The following is a 16,557-nucleotide window of genomic DNA, read 5'->3' as shown; positions in this document are numbered from 1 at the left end:
GACACTAAATACATTTGGATTGTGGCCTTTCTGGCATTTTTATGCATGTGATGTTAAGTTTGTCATTCAGCAGTATTTTGCAACTGGGGAGATGTTTACTTCCATTTAAATATTTAAAACAACAATCCTGCTTCTGCACTAAAATCAGCTCCTAATAAAGTCAGGTGATGGTTGCAAATGGGGGTAGATAGAGGATGTCTCTTGTTTATCTGTGTGGCCAAAATGAAGAGCAGTCAAAGTAGGCTTTGGTTTATAAGTTTTAAGTGAAGTGAAAGTTGCTTAGTCATGTCTGACTCTTTGCAACCTCGTGGACTGTAAAGTCCATGGAATTCTCCAGACCAGAATACTGTAGTGGGTAGATGTTCCCTTCTCCAGGGGATCTTCCCAACCCAAGGATCGAACCCAGGTCTCCTGCATTGCAGGAGGATTCTTTACCAGCTGAGCCACAAGGGAAGCCCTTTAAAAGTTTAAATAAGACTTTATATATTTCTAGATCAATTATGGGCAAAGATATTACTCAGAAGAACTGGGCAGTAAACACATAACTTAACTTTAAAATGGGACTGGTGTCCATTCAGATTATTTTTTTGCTAAAACCTAGATGCATACCAAAAATAGTTGAGATTTAGGAATCTTCCTGTGATATTGCACTGAAAATTCTTGCCCAATTTGATTTTTTTCTCTATTTTTCCCTATCTGTGAAGGAAGAATTGTTTCTTTATCTTTGAAGGGAAAAAGATCCTAGCAGGATTTAAAGTGCAAAATAAGGACTATTTTTATTCTATATTGGACTAGCTTGGTTAAGTATAGCCACCCATTCTGAACCTGTTAAGAAAGTGGGAAAAGCAGTTGCTTTTGATGTTGTGAGTGGACGCATGTTCAGTTGCTCAGACGTGTCCAACTCTCTGTGACCCCTTCGACTGTAGCCCACCAGGCTTCTCTGGCCATAAGATTTCCCAGGCAAGAATACTAGAGTGGGATTCCATTTTCTCCTCCAGTGGTTCTTCCCGACCCAGGGATCAAACACGCATCTCCTGCATCAGCATGTACATTCTTTACCACTGCACCACCTAGGAAACCAATATTGACCTCATTCTTACTTAAAGGCAGGTTTCATTTATGATATTAAACCTTGATTTTGTTACTTTTCTTCAAAATTGCTCTTGTAAAAAGCTGTGCAACAATTGCTATCAGTGTTATCTCAAGCAGTTGATTTTAGAAGAATCTAAATCTTTCTGAGGGTTTATTTGTTTTTGTTGTTATTCAGTCACTAAGTCGTGTTGGACTGTTTGCAACCCCATGGAGCACAGCATGCCTCGCTTTCCTGTCGTTACCTCCCAGGGTTTACTCAGACTCATGTCCACTGAATCAGTGATGCCATCCAACCATCTCATCCTCTGTCACACTCTTCCTCCTGTCTTCAGTCTTTCCTAGCATCAGTCTTTTCCAATGAGTCGGCTCTTTGCATTAAGTGGCCAAAGTATTGGAGCTTCAGCTTTAGTTTCAGTCCTTCCAGTGAGTATTCAGGGTTGATTTCTTTAGGGATGACTGGTTTGATCTCCTTGCTATCCAAGGGACTCTCAAGAGTCTTCTCCAGCACTGCAGTTTGAAAGCATCAATTCTTTGGCGCTCAGCCTTCTTTTTGGCACCTGGCTTTTCTCAATGTAAGCTTAACCAAACACACATATCCCTAATAAGAATTTGGGTGGACATGAGATGACTTACACGTGTAAATAATATTTTGCTTTGCTCTCACAAGGTTTATGTTTAAAAAGTAGACCTTGAGTGGAGATAAACCCAGCCTATTTCTGCATTATTTTAAATTAGCATCTGACTGTGTTAGGTGTGCCTTTTGGGGAAGCTTTACCGAGTCAGCTGTTGAGAAGATCCCAAGACAGTTGGTGCTTGAGCAGATTGCAGAGATGGAGTGTAGTACAGGGCACTTTCTAAGCCCGATTTGTCCAGGGAAATGTCCCGGCAGGACTTTGCAGGGTACCATTTGTCTCTTTCCTTTCCTGGGCTCCTTGTGTGTTTCTCCCTTCTTTTTTGGACTCAGAATGAAAGTCCTAAGATTGCTGAACGATGGAAATCGGGATGAGACCACTGCTAATGACAGGCTGTGTGCAGCGTGCTCTTCCTCTATGTTGCAGGCTCTCTGCTCAGGAAATGGTTTACCTTCTTTTATGACCTTGGTCAGTTTTCATCAATGCATAGAAAACCAGACTTAGAGAAGATCCTTTGGTCAAATCCTTTTAGGCCCGGAAGGAGCTAAAAATACTTTCTGCTTATACTTTTTATTGCACGACAGAAAGCGCATAATCAGACTTCAGTGTTATGTTTTATTAACAGCCATCTGTTTCTGCAAGACACCTTGAGCGCTCTTGTATTAATAGATAACCTTTTATGAAGGGTTTTGGGGAAAGGTTATTTTCGATTTTTCTCAGTTCTTAGAAGGAGGAAGGAAATGAACATGTATCTTATTTTGGCCAGTCTCTAAGTAGTGGGATTAAAAAGGAAGAGGTGCCTGCACTCTACTGTAAAGGACAGCTGCGTCATGCTTGGCACAAGTGTTCTGATTTTTTTTTAATTTTCTTTTAGAAGTCTCTTGAATTTGTTACAGTATTGCTTCTGTTGTTTATGTTCTGGCTTCTTGGTGATGAGGCATGTGGGATCTTAGCCCTGGACCAGGGATCGAACTCACACCGCCTGCTTCAAAAGGCAGATTCTTAACCACTGGACCACCAGGGAAGTCCCACAGCATTCTGAATTTCAACGGGAGTCTTCCTAGGATGACAGGGCCATGTGTTCCATCTAAGCTGAAGATAAGACAATTCATTTCCTCCTCTGTAAAAACAGGACTGGAACTACCCCCCTCCCATGTAAGTTATAGAAGTCACATGAGATGCTAAAGGACTTTGATAGTTCCTCAGACTTAGTAGGTGGCCAGGGTCTATTATTTTCCTTTCCTGAAGTACAAGAGAATTTGACATGCTGGGAAATTCAAAACAGTAGATATGGTAGCAGCATGTGTTTTTGTTTTAAGTTTCATGATAGAGAAGAAAATGGATTGAAGTGCTGATTTAAAACTGGAGCAAATGTGAGGCATCCACTTTCCCTGTACTCACCTTTTAGTGTTTGCTTAGGAAAAAAATCAGAGGACAATGAAGTCTGTCAGATTGGTACATAATAGAAGCAAGATTGCTTTGATTTGAAGCATTTTAGAAAGTTTTGTTATGCAGATGAATCCAGCAATTTATGGAAGGTTGTATAGCTACACAACACAATGATAAGTGGCGAGTAGGAGGAATGATTACGGCGCCTGAGATAAAGCACACTGATGTCTTCTCCCTTTTCCTCCATGGAGAGCAGTCATGTGCGGGCAGTAAGTTCTTTCTGCTAATATGCCTGTGCTTCACCTTTAATATCAGAGAGATTTTTTAAACTGAAGGGTTGTAGAAAAACAAAATACTTCAGATCCGTGCGAAACCTCCTTTCACTGGTGCTGGACGGAACCACGCTTATTGTCTCAGTTACCAGCAGCCACCCTTCACGTTGAACCATGTCGTTCACTGGTGACCCACGTGTCCGGAAGTGCAGATCCTGCTTGTCTTTCATGAGAGCAGTACTTGGCCCCTGCAGGGCGGCTCTCACCTTACCCTCTGCGGTCCTGCCGGCCTCTTCTCATACAGAGGAGTGAGAGGCGCTGGAGCAACAGGAGGGCGAGGCCGGTCTGCCCTGCGCGCGTGCTCAGGCACTCAGCCTGAGTGTCTGACTCTGTCACGCCGCTGACTGTAGCCCGCCAGGCTCCTCTGCCTGTGGGTTTTCAGGCAAGAATACCGGAGGAGGCTGCCAGTTCCTCCTGCAGTGGATCTTCCTGACTCAGAGGTCAAACCCGCGTCTCTTACATCTACATTGGCAGGTGGATTCTTTATTAATGTGCCATCTGGGAAGCCTCCCAGCAATTGCTGTTGGGTTTTAGCATCCTGGGTGAGGGAGCCAATATGTCTTCATTGAGATCCTGGTAATGTTGGGTATCAAGTCCATTGTGGTTCTTTTTTTTTTTAATAATTTAATTTGTCTATTTTTGGCAGTGCTGGGTCTTCGTTCCTGCTCTGGCTTTCTCTAGTTGGGGTGTGTGGGGGCTACTCTGGTTGCAGTGCTCGGGCTTCTCATTGCAGTGGCTTCTCTTGTTGCGGAGCATGGGCTTTAGAGCCGGAGGGCTTAGTAGTTGCGGCACGTGGGCTTAGATGCCCAACCAGGGATCACACCTGCTTTCCTCCTTTGGAAGGCGGATTCTTAACCACTGGACCACCAGGAAAGTCCTGTGACTTGTCTTTTGATACATGCAGCTTTACTAAGCAAGTGTAATATTCCACAGTAGTCTCTCTTCTGACAGAAAAGACAACTCTTAACGTAAATACCTGGCCATTTGCATGTACTGTGCCTATGACTGCAGTTTTCTTAGCCAGGAGCCGTCTTTTACTAAACCATCCTCTCCCCCCAGAAGCCTGGCTCTGTCCTACTTCCATCCTCGCCTCAGCCTCAGCATCCGTGTCTCCAGGATCTTCTTAGGCTTCCTTTACAGCGGTTTGGGCCCCGTTCTCTGTATGGAGCCTGGTACCCTTTCTTAGCATACCTTGCTTCCCTGGTTGTCTTCCCAGATGGACTGGAAACCCCGAGAGCAGAGACCTCATCTCTTGTTTGCCATTGTGTTTTCAGGGCTTCGAGTTGTAGTGTCTGATGTTAGAAGTGTATGAATAATGTTAGAAGTGTATGAATATGTTAGAAGCTGAATAAATGCCATTCAAGGTGTCATGACTTAGAAATGCCTTTTTGCACTTGCTGGGTGTATCTCGTGTCTCAGACCTTGTGCTGTGATTTCTGAAATGATGCAAATGTTTCACTGAAAGACACTGTAGAAATTGTTTTTTATCATGGTGATTTTACCGATGAGCGAGACCGAAGATATTTAATATGCTGCAAATCCTGTTAATGTTATCTTAAACAAATTACTTATTCATTTCAGCGGAAACACAGGGCCTCTTAGATCAATAACATAACATTGGAAAAATCATTAAATGCCTGTTTATATTGCAGCTTGTAATGGCTTCTTTGGCTCAGTTACAAACTATTTTTGATTTACATTTAAGGAGTTGCTTTTTAACTGACACCTGTCTTTTTTTTTTTTTTTTAATTTCTTCATTGTGCTGAGTCTAATCAAGATTTCTTCAAAGCATTTTCATGACTATGACAGCTCTTTCTCAGGTCTATCAAAATGATTAAAACTCTTCTCCTGAGTGCCATTTAGTTTGATTCCTGTTGCTTTTTGTTTCTTTGTTTTTTCACATTCTTCCCCTCTGTCTGGGAAGACAGCCTGTGGCCAGTGTGGGACTTGATGCCATGGAGGAGATCACTGAGCCTCATTGTTTGAGAATTTTTCTCAGAGTCATTGAATAAGAAATCACCTGTAATGGTCACATCTGAATAACTCAGACATATTTAGGATTTTTATATACCTAATGCAGTCTTCGGAGAAGGCAATGGCAACCCACTCCATTGTTCTTGCCTGGAGAATCCCAGGGACGGGGGAGCCTGGTGGGCTGCTGTCTTTGGGGTTGCACAGAGTTGGACACGATTGAAGTGACTTAGCAGCAGCAGCAATGCAGTCTTATTAAATGGGGGAAAGAGCTCAACAATATTTCAAATGTACTGGCACTTCCTAGTCTTACTCTCAATATTTAGACATTGTCTTATGTGTCCTTAGGCTCCTCTGTCCATGGAATTCTCCAGGCAAGAATACTGGAGTGAGTAGCCATTCCCTTCTCCAAGGGGATCTTCCTGACCCAGGGATCGAACCCAGGTCTCCTGCAGTGCAGGCAGATTCTTTACAGTGTGAGCTACCAGGGAAACCCCTTAAATACATTATAAGGCATTATCTCTCTGCCTGCAATTCTTATAGAAATAGCTTGAGGAAAATTAGCTTTTCATTTGTTTTGAAAGTCACAGTTTCGAACACACCATGAATACTACAGAGAAATTTTAAAAAGCAAAAATTGATGAAGGCACTGTAGAAGAGGTAAAAAAAAACCTAGTGGTTATTCTGTAAAGCTAGCCCCCATTCAGGGAGTTACAGAAATTCCTGATATGCTGCCTTAGGAGCTTGTTCATGATGAGTTTACGGGGATGGGTAGATACCTGGCTTTACAGCTTCACTTCAGTCCCTAGTATGGGTGTGTTTATGTTAAATCATCCTTTTAAAAGCCCAGCTTGTGATTGTGCTGAACAGATAAACATCAGAGTTGTGATGTGGTTTTTGAGGTGATTATTCAGTACTGGATTTCCAAAGAGTCTTGCTTATAACTTTAAACTTCACCTGTGCTTTTTGTTAGCCTTTTAAAGTTTACCGAATCTGAAGAGGTACTCATTTGTGGGATTGATTTGTGTTCTCGTTTTTCCTCAGTCACTCTAGGTTCCTGACTTTGTTGCTTTTTTCAAAGAACCAGCTTTTGGCTGACTTCATTTTTCTGTCTTGTTTGCTGATGTCTATTTTTTTGGATTCTGCTTTGCTGTTTTCTTTCTTTTTTAAGTTGCTTTGGATTTACTTTGCTCTTCTTTACCAGTTTCTTTTTTTTTTTCTTTTTTCTATTCTTTTTTTTATTAACAAGCAAAATAATAATTAAAAAACAACAACACAACAACAAAAACCTTAAAGTTGGAACTGCAATAAGTCAAACTGCTGCTGGAGTTCACAGATGTACCTGGGGTACATGCACCCTCATTGCAAGGCAGGACCTAGGCACATAACTGTGCATTTAGGTATGTAGGTGACCAGGAAGAGTCAAAGAGGTGGAAAACACCGGAGAACAGAAAGCATTAAAAGCTTTTCATCAAGCAATTCCACAGCGCTCTGCTCTTTGCCTCTGCTTTGCCTCTGTATCCTCTGTGGTTCCTGTTCCAGCTGAACTTGTGACAATCCCAGATTGTTCCTTCCTCTTTTTCAGCTTTTCGTCATCCTCTGACTTTCTGGAGATTGAAGAGACACTCAAACCAAACCTTTGAGCTCTTTGTTTTAGCTTATCCAGGTTAACCATAGGCCTGGTGTCACACGACAGACCTTTTGATGGAACTGGAGAAATCCCAAATCTAGTTGCCCGGGCAGCTTTCTTACTCTCCAAACTCACAGGTACATTGAATCATTCAGCTCTCCTCTGCATCCTCTCAGTCTGTGGTATTTCAGATGTAATTTTTACCACTTTTTTCTCTGCTGCCACATCAACCGTTTTTTCAGGAGGTTCTTCCTCTTTGACAGGCAGTTCTAAGGTCTTTGGTTCTTCTTCCTCTGTTTCATCTCCCAGTACCTCTTCTTCATTTGCCTCCTCTTCAGCATGCTCTTCAAGATATGCCTGGAGCCTGTTGATGAGATCTTGTTTTATTCCCTTGGTCTCCAAACCACGAGCAAGACACTCCTGCTTTAGTTCAGCAAGCTTCAGCTTATGAAGCTCCACCGTCTCAGTCGCCATCTTGTTACCCCTTACCAGTTTCTTGAAGTAGAAAGTTATGTGCTTCCCCCCCGCCCCGCCGTCTTCTAAAATATTTTTGAGCCTGGCTTCCAATAGCTTAGCAGTCCAGCCAGTGATCAGTCAGGTGTGCTTGAGCACCTTGAGCCGTTAAGGCTTTCCACTTTTGCCGACAAGGTTTGGGAATGTTCAGCATCCCACTTTCAAGCAGTTCATAAGTCTGCCCCAGTTTTCACTTTTGGGTGGACCTTCTTTCTCCAGTGTAAGTGCACAAGGCCTCACGCCCAGCCAGCAGTGTGTATGTAGCTAAGACCCTCTCCCAGTCATTGATTTTGACCTCTTTTTGTTTCTGATACAAGTATTTAAAGCTGTAAGTTATCCTCGAAGCACTGTTTCAGGTCCATTCCATCAACTGTACTTTGTGTTTGCATTATTGTTAAGTTAGACACGTTTTCTAAAGGCTCCTTTAACCAGGGATTATTGGGAAGGGTGTTGTTTAATTTTCAAGTACTTCGAATTTTCCTAGATTTCTTGTCGTTACTACTTTATAATTTAATTGTGTTGTTATTAGAAATTTTAGTATGATTTCAATCCTTTTAAACGCAGTGAGATTTGCTTTATAGCCTCATATAAGATATGACCTGTCTTGCTGAACATACTGTGTACACTTGTATGTAAATGCTATTTCAAATACTAAAAGATGATGCTGTTAAAGTGCTGCACTGAATATGCCAGCAAATTTGGAAAACTCAGTAGTGGTCACAGGACTGGAAAAGGTTCAGTTTTCATTCCAGTCCCAAAGAAGGTCAATGCCAAAGAATGTTCAAACTTCATACAGTTGTGCTCATTTCACATGCGCACAAAGTTATGCCAAAAATCCTTCAAGCTAACCTTCAGCAGTATGTGAACAGAGAACTTTGAGATGTGTAAACTGGATTTAGAAAAGACGGAGGAACAGAGATCAAATTGCCAACATTTGTTGGGTGATAGAAAAAGCAAGGAAGTTCCAGAAAAAATTCTGCTGCTTCGTTGACTAAGCTAAAGCTTTTGACTGTGTGAGTCACAACAAACTGTGGAAAGTTCTTGAAGACCTGGTAGTACTAGACCACCTTACCTGTCTCCTGAGGAACCTGTATGTGGGTCAAGAAACAGCAGTTAAAACCAAACACGAAACAACTGTCTGGTTCAAAATTGGAAAAAGAGTACAACAAGGCTGTATATTGTCACCGTGCTTATTTAATTTATATGCAGAGTACATCATGCTGGGCTGGATGAGTCACAAGCTGGAATCAAGATTGCTTGGAGAAATAGCCACTTCAGATATGCAGATGATATCCCACTCTAATGGCAGAAAGTGAAGAGGAACTAAAGAGCCTCTTGATAAAAAAAATTGCAAATCAATGTGTACTCTAAAAAAATGGAAACAACTAAGGAATATTGGATACATATTGGGTTTTAGGTGGCTTTAAGGAATTACAATTAATTTATATCTTATAATAATGGCATGATTATTGCCTCAAAAAAAAAAAACCTTTATATGTTAAATACATAGTGAAGTATTTATGGGTGAAATTATTTACTTTAAAAGAATATAGTTTTAACAAAGATTAGATGAAACTAGAATGGCAAGATGTTTATAAATTTGATGAGTTGTATTCTTTTCTTGACTTTTGTATATATTTGATGTTTCCATAATAAAAAGTTAAAAATAAAATCAATGAGAGAGACATTAGGAAGGAATAGTCTTCACCCTCTTAGGTTGGCTTCCCTGGGAAATTGGCTTAGAGATTTGCATGCAGGGCTCTTGAGAGTAAACCCCGTGGGAGATTACAGGAAGTTGAACTGGGCCCAAGGAGATGCTGGAATGCACTGTAGTGACAAGGAAGGTTTCAGTAACTCCCAACTAGAATGGCTCCTCAGGTCACCTGATCTCAGGGAACCATGACTTTATACACCTCTCACTACCCTCCCCTTCACATATACATACACATATTGATCTGTCTTTGAATTGTGAGCTGTCTCCAGAGAACAGGTATAACCTTGGAAAAGATTTTCTTTGTATCACCTCACACTGGTCAGAATGGCTATCATCAAAAAGTCTACAAACCATAAGTGCTGGAGATGGTGTGGAGGAAAGGGAACCTTCCTGCCCTATTGGTGGGAATATAAATTGGTACAGCTGCTATGAAGAACAGTGAGAAAAAAAAAAAAAGTTATGTCTGACTCTTTGCGACCCCATGGACTGTAGCCCTCCAAGCCTGGAAGGCTCCCCCGTCCCTGGGATTCTCCAGGCAAGAACACTGGAGTGGGTTGCCATTTCCTTCTCCAATACATGAAAGTGAAAAGTGAAAGTGAAGTCACTCAGTCATGTCCGACTCTTAGCGACCGTATGGACCGCAGCCCACCAGGCTCCTCCATCCATGGGGTTTTCCAGGCAAGAACACTGGGGATATTTAGGGGTGTGCTAAATATCTCTGAGCCAATAGTAACTTCTAAGGAGATCATAACATTATGCTGTAGTGAGAAAATTAGTGTTGGAAATTATAAGTTTATGAAAAAGTGTTATGTTTTATATACTTTGTTAAAGAAGACAAAATGTATTGGGAAAACCACCAAAACTATTAAGAATTTAACCTAATATTTAAAAAGATAAGAGCAAATGTATGTAAAGTTCACCTGTTTGGACTACCTCATTCACTATTTTGCTGCATAATTCAGAGATCAAGCCATATACTTTATTTGGGAAGTATTTGTCATGCACTTATTATGGGCTTTCCTCATAGCTCAGTTGGTTAAGAATCCGCCTGCAATGCAGGAGACCCCAGTTCGATTCCTGGGTCAGAAAGATATGCTGCAAAAGGGATCGGCTACCCACTGCAGTTTTCTTGGGCTTCCCTTATGACTCAGCTGGTAAAGGATCTGGCTGCAGTGCGGGAGACCTGGGTTCAATCCCTGGATTGGGAAGATCCCCTGGAGAAGGGAAAAGGCTACCCACTCCAATACTCTGGCCTGGAGAATTCCAGGGACTGTATAGTCCCTGGGGTCACAAAGAGTCAGACACGACTGAGTGGCTTTCTCTTCTCTTCACGATCATGCACAGGCGGTGATGTGGGGATCTCCCCTCTCACAGGGTGCCCGCTTCTTGGGCCTCGGTTTCATGTGTGTCTTTATCCGTCTGCAACCCAACCTCTTGCTTGAGTTCCAACCATTGTTTGTTAAACGGTACTGTTTAGCAATGTCCTTCTGTCTTGTGAAAACTTGAGACCTAATGTCACTTGAACACATTTGTGCAGAAAGAGGTAGAGAATAATAGTGGTACATATGGAGACAATACCTTGGGCCGGTGGGCCAGTAAAGCTCAGTGTCCCCTCAGGTGCAGAGCTTGGGGACTGGTCCAGGAGTGTCTTTAGGGGATAGTTTTTTTTTTCTTGTTGAACTGCATAAATTTTATTCTTCCTTATTAAGTGTAGGAATTAACCCATCAGTTCTGGACGAGGAGGCAGGCTTCCTAGCCTTGGTACCGTGCCCTGCCTGTTAGAAGTTGGACTGAGGCCTGCAAATGCCATCTTTCACCTGTTCAGAAAGGCTGTTTTAAAATAAAGAACTTGCTCTGCTATCTCTATTTATGAACTCTTTGGATGGGAAAAAGGACTTCCCCAGATTTAAAATCTGTAATAAAGGCATCAAGAAAAGGCTTCTCTTCGTCTCTCTAAAGTGCTACTACTCAGAGTCACTCCCGGACTTGGTTAAAGGGGATACCACCGTCTGCCTCTCAAGCCTGGAGCTTTAAAGAAATCTCAGTGCCTGACGCCTTTCTCTCTGCAGCCTGTTGATCACAACATTATGTTTTCCTCAGAACCATCTTCTCTGTGCCCTTAGTTCAGGCCAACAGCTGGAATATGTAACAGTTCTACATGCTCTCCCTTGGTTTATTGAGGCTTTCTACAGCACTGACTTAACTATTCCCTTAAAAAGGGTAGCGACGGTGTCATGCTTCCCACAGGGACCTCCGCTGACTCCCCGGTCGTCCGGGTTCTGCGCCCCTCCGCGGCCTTAGCTCTCTGCCTTCTCCCCACCCGCCGCACCTTGGTCTCCGCAGTGGGCTGTGTCCCCCCACATCGGTGAATTTGCAGGCTCTGCTCTCATTGCCTGGCTGCTCTTCGAGTACCGAAGCCCAGGGAAGGAGAGGCCACTGTCTCTCGAGTTAACAGCTTATTCTAGTGTAGATGTAGTAAGCTCAAAATTTCTATTCTTCTATTCCAGGAAAGTTTTCTACACAGTTAGGACATATAGATCATATTTTCACAGGGGACTGTTACTGTGAAGATCAAATAAGATCTTAACTGTAAAGTTATTGATAAACATTTTCCAAGGCATAGAGACAGTATAACAAAGTGGTTAAGAGCTTGAACTCTGGAGGCACATGGCTTGGTCTTCAATCCCTGCCCTGGCACAGAGTAAGGAGCTGTGTGGCTGTAACCTCCCTGTCAGCCCTGCTTCTTCATCCCTAAAGTGGGGGTGATTCAGTAATTGTCTCATAGGGTTGCTGCAGGAGTAACCAAGTCAGCATATCTGAAACTTGAAGGGTAACGCCTAGTATGGAGTCATGTGCTATACACTTTAGCTGTGGTCATTTCTATTATCTTGGTTGCAGCTGTGTTTGTAATTCCTACAGTCTGTTTATGGGATTCTGAATTAAACTGTTCTTTTTGCAAGCATAGAGACATATACATATACACTTTTTTAAAGTTCCTGTAACTTGTCAGGGTATCAAGCCCTATTTTTAACATGTCTTCAGCATTATAAATATAAGAGGAAAAGTTGTCTTACCTACCTTATCTTGTTTTGCTTCCTAATTATAATGCATAGAGAAAATAATACTGCTTTGTATTAACAGGTGAGTTGTTTGGAACAAGTTGCTTAGTGAGGGTGAAAATTTAAAATGGTGAGGATTCAGGTCAGGTATAATGCACTGGTTTATGCTCAATAAGTTTCAGATCAATGAATTTTTACATGTTGGATTTCTCTGTTTTATGGAAGAATGCCTGTGCTCTAAATGTTTAGCCTTTCAGTTCGGCTTCATTGGTACATTCTGAAGGCGTAAAGAATGGACTGTTGGTTAGTTTATTTACTGTAGTGAAGGCATACAAATTCAAGCTAAATCTGGCTAATTTCTTCTACAGGCTGGAAGATAAAATCTTTTTTACCTCCCGCAGTTAGGTCAGTAGTGCGTGACCAGACTCCTCTTCTGAGGTCACCTGACTTAATTGTGGTTGTGAAGCAGCCATACAGTGTGTCTCCATGTTCGCATTTCTGTCCCTTTATGTTTCTGGCGTAGAGTAATTAAATAATTACTGTTGCTGGTCATGCCATTTTTCCCAGTGAAAAAGTCTGCAACAAATACACGAGAGTTGAAATCACTCTAGATTAAGAATGTTTATTGACAGACAAGACAGTACCTATTCCCAAGGCTTTATTTTAGTCTATGACTTAAAAGAGAGATCCTGAAAAATGTTCCTATAAGCATGTTAACTCCACGTGAGCCCAGTGGTTACTCTCTTATTTTTTAGATTGTTTTGCCCTGAAGACAGGCATCCCTCGGGCGGAAATTGTGAAATAGAAATGTACATAGGGGGACTGGAGCTGCAGATCTGTGTGAATAAATATAGTATCTGTGGGGAATGTCAAGCTACCTACTCTTTTTTACATTTTATTTTTTATTTTTTGATAGATGATGTTTATCACTCTTTTCGTAGCTCTCTGCCGCAGACATCATCGCACCGGTATTATGAGACTGCTGTAGCTTTCCAGTCATTGCTATTCCAGAGTGAGTTTCTGAAGCAGCAGGAGTGAGATGATTTTGCAAATTGCAATATAATACTATATATGATCTTGTCTCAACCTGTAACACACGTATCCTCACAGAAATAACATTTAATTGTGGTAATATCCTTCCTGATATCAGACACAGTATGGCGCCTGTTAAGATTGTATTGTTTGTATAAGATGGAGTAAAAAGTGGTTTAAAGTTGAAGGAATAAAATCACATACCTTGATAAACCCCTTAGATGCTATTTAGGCTGTGGAGAGCTTTTGATTTTGTTTCCTTTCTGTACTCCCCAAATAAAAACGCCAGCAATAATCTGACAGGCGAACGCTGTCAAACGCTGTAACCCCATCTAGTCCCCTCCCTGCACGTTTTAATCCCTGGTGGACTCTTCTCAGCTACACGGGCTGTGAGGTTAGGGAGTTCTGCGTGTGACCCTTTCCCCAAAGTCTCCCAGCGACAGATGCAGTGACCTTATCACGCAGACAGCTCTATACAGTTTGACAGTCCAGCCATCTGGTTTATATTGATCATAAGTGATTTAAAGAAACCAGCTCTCTGAAAGTTGGTCATTTAAAACCCCAAGGCTAAATTGGCCTACATGTTAATTTGAAGTTTTAAGCCATTATTCTTGAAACTTGCTTCGGACTGTTATGTAAGAAATTAAGGCCTCGTTTCTTGTCTGTGTGAGCTTTAGGGGTGAAAAAAACTCATGGCCTACCTTGGAAGATGTCAGGTTTTATGAAGAATGGTTTATACTCTACAGACTATATATGAGTATGTGCTCATAGTTTGAGTTTATGTCTCTTTTTAGATCTTGCAAGAGCTGCAAGTGTAGGTGGATTTATTTACCAGCTTTCTCAATTTGAGCTCATACTTAACCTCTCTGAGTCTCGAGTCTGTAAAATGGGGTGACAGCGGTACCCATTTCATCGCATTGTTGGGAGAATTGAGTGAGATTAACCTGCTGCGTAGCACGTAGTAGAAAGACTGCCTTCCCTCCTGATTGCTGATGCTAATTACCCGCTGCTCTTAACAGCCAGCACTTTCCCGTTCTTGAACCCGTTTCCTCTGTGGGCGTCTAGAGCCCTCCTCTCACCTTTCCTCCCAGGATCACTGACACAGTGCCTCAGCCTTTCACCTGTTTATCTATCTGCCTATAAATATTGGAATTTCTCCTGTGAGCGTTATCTTTTGTTTCCCTCACACTCTCCATGGATAATCTGATCACAGCCAGGACTTCAGCTACGGCTTGTTTGTATGCTAAGTGGCTTCCATGTGTTTATCTCCAGCCCAGGTCTCTTTTGGGATCCTCTGAAAGGCATTTCCTATCCTGCTTACAGGGCAGATCAGGCTTTTTGTGGCCGTAAGGGCAGGTAAAGATCAATGGGAATGGATACCATTGATCTGAGCCAGCTCTTATTGGTTAATTAAAAATAGGTGGAAATCCAAAGTTTAATTAAAATGTAGGGGTTTTATATTTTGTTTTTTAAAGTCTGATGTTGCATGTCACACCATAAAACAAGTAAATTTTAGTCAAGTGTTCAATTTCTACAGTTCCTGGTTATGATGATGCCTCTACAATTTGTTTTGGAAAACCTGGTTTTCTGAATTGCTGAAATTGTGCCAGTGCAGCGGTAAGTTGTTCAAGATGGACGTCTTTTCAGATTTATCATAGCCTTGATTCAGTCAACAGGTAATAGTCACACACGGCCTCAGCTTGTGTAGATGCCGTGTCGAGGCTGCCTGCTCTCTTACAGTTTGTTTTTTCATAGGTTGTCACTCAGTAATTCTCTGCCACGGGCAGCATTGTGCCTTTACTGTGAAAGTGCTATAGTTTTCAGTCGTTGTAACTTTTTAGTCATTTTAGTAAAGCACTAACTTTGTTAAAATGGGGTTTATTAACCAGTTTTTCTTAATGTCTTAGTTTTTTTTTTTTTTTAACTTGTGGGACATATACTATATGGGGAAGAATGTATATAATGTGTATTATGTTTTAAAGAGTAATAGTAAAATGAACACTTAAGTAATCAACTTCCAGGTTAAGCAAACAACATTATCAGTGTCCAGAAGCTCCCAGTGGAGTCGTTCCCCGTGTCTCCCTTTTCCCTCTCCCCCAGGAGACATTTGGTTTGAAAAGCTGAGTTACTTTTCTGCATCTGGGTGTGTAAGGGAAGGGCAGTGTTGCCACTGTGGCCTCCATAACTAGAGAGACCAAACTGAGTCTCTGGATCATAGCTGGGCTTCATTTTTCCTGGAGGGTTACAGAGCTTCTTCTGGGGAAGTTAGTGCTCAAGGTCATGAGTGAGTTCTGGGAAACAAAAGGTTTACCATAATCAGAAAACCTGGCAGGGCTGTTGTGTGAGTCAGATGCCTGGCAGAAAAACGCTAACAAGAACATCTCTGTTCTTCTGTTTCTGAATTCTGTGGTTCTGGCCACCACAGCTCTCCAGCATAGAGGGAAGTAGCAATCAGGGTGAGAAGAAAGTCTTCAGTGGGTAAAGGCTTCAAGGTGGGATTGGGCATAGGTGGGGAATTGAGTAGGAGCTTCATTCACATGTGGTTAGAATGAGCCAAAGCACAGAGTCTGGGTCAGGCTCACCTGAGCATTTTATATTCAGGTTGAAAAGGTGGTTAAAAAAAGGCAAGGGAGGGAATGGGGTTGGTGGTGATAGCACTCAGCCTGTGTATCTCATTAGTCACATTGATGAAATTGGATTAGTCCTCTCTGTCTCACACTCCTGATTCTAGGATCATTCTTCACTGTTTTCATGATTCCATTTGCTGCTTCTCTGCGCTGGACCTCCTGCTTCCTGAACCTCACATTTTCCTCATTTTAGATTACTTTCTTGTTTTGGTGGAACACAGCCTCCAGTATTTTTTGAGATAAAGCCGCATGGGAGATGACTTTTTTGAGATATCATTATTCTATCCTCACTCTTAGATTGAGGGACTGAGGATTCTTGATTGGAAGTAATGTTTGTCAGTGACATGAAAGTGTTGCTCCACTATATTCTCACTTCCAGCGTTGCTGTTGAGAAGTTACAAGCCATTTGGTTTCTTAATTGTTTTGATGTGTTCTCGCGGTTTTTCTTAGGCTATTTGTAAGAACTACTGTTTAAAATAATATTCCTCCCCTTAGGCTGTGCCGGATCTTCATGGCTATGCAGCCCTTTCTCTCCTTTCTGTGTGTGAGTTTCTCACTGTAGTGGC

General features: G+C 41.9%; 1 protein-coding gene and 1 pseudogene across 1 annotated transcript in view; one reads left to right on the top strand and one right to left on the bottom strand.

The window, feature by feature from the left end:
• Positions 1-14,978, top strand: part of LOC122683117 (poly(A)-specific ribonuclease PARN-like) — a 128,388-nt gene extending 113,410 nt beyond the window's left edge. The window contains exons 20-21 of the mRNA XM_043886728.1: positions 13,274-13,344; positions 14,902-14,978. Of these exons, the coding sequence (XP_043742663.1) occupies positions 13,274-13,344; positions 14,902-14,963 (133 nt within the window). The 3' untranslated portion in view covers positions 14,964-14,978. The remainder of the gene's footprint in view (positions 1-13,273; positions 13,345-14,901) is intronic.
• Positions 6,827-8,287, bottom strand: LOC122683250 (annotated as a pseudogene).
• Positions 14,979-16,557: the final 1,579 nt, after the last annotated feature.

Source organism: Cervus elaphus, chromosome 1, assembly GCF_910594005.1.
Source record: "Cervus elaphus chromosome 1, mCerEla1.1, whole genome shotgun sequence".
Taxonomy (NCBI): Eukaryota; Metazoa; Chordata; class Mammalia; order Artiodactyla; family Cervidae; genus Cervus; species Cervus elaphus.
Note: the sequence above shows the minus strand (reverse complement) of the source record. Positions and strands in the feature narration are given on the sequence as shown.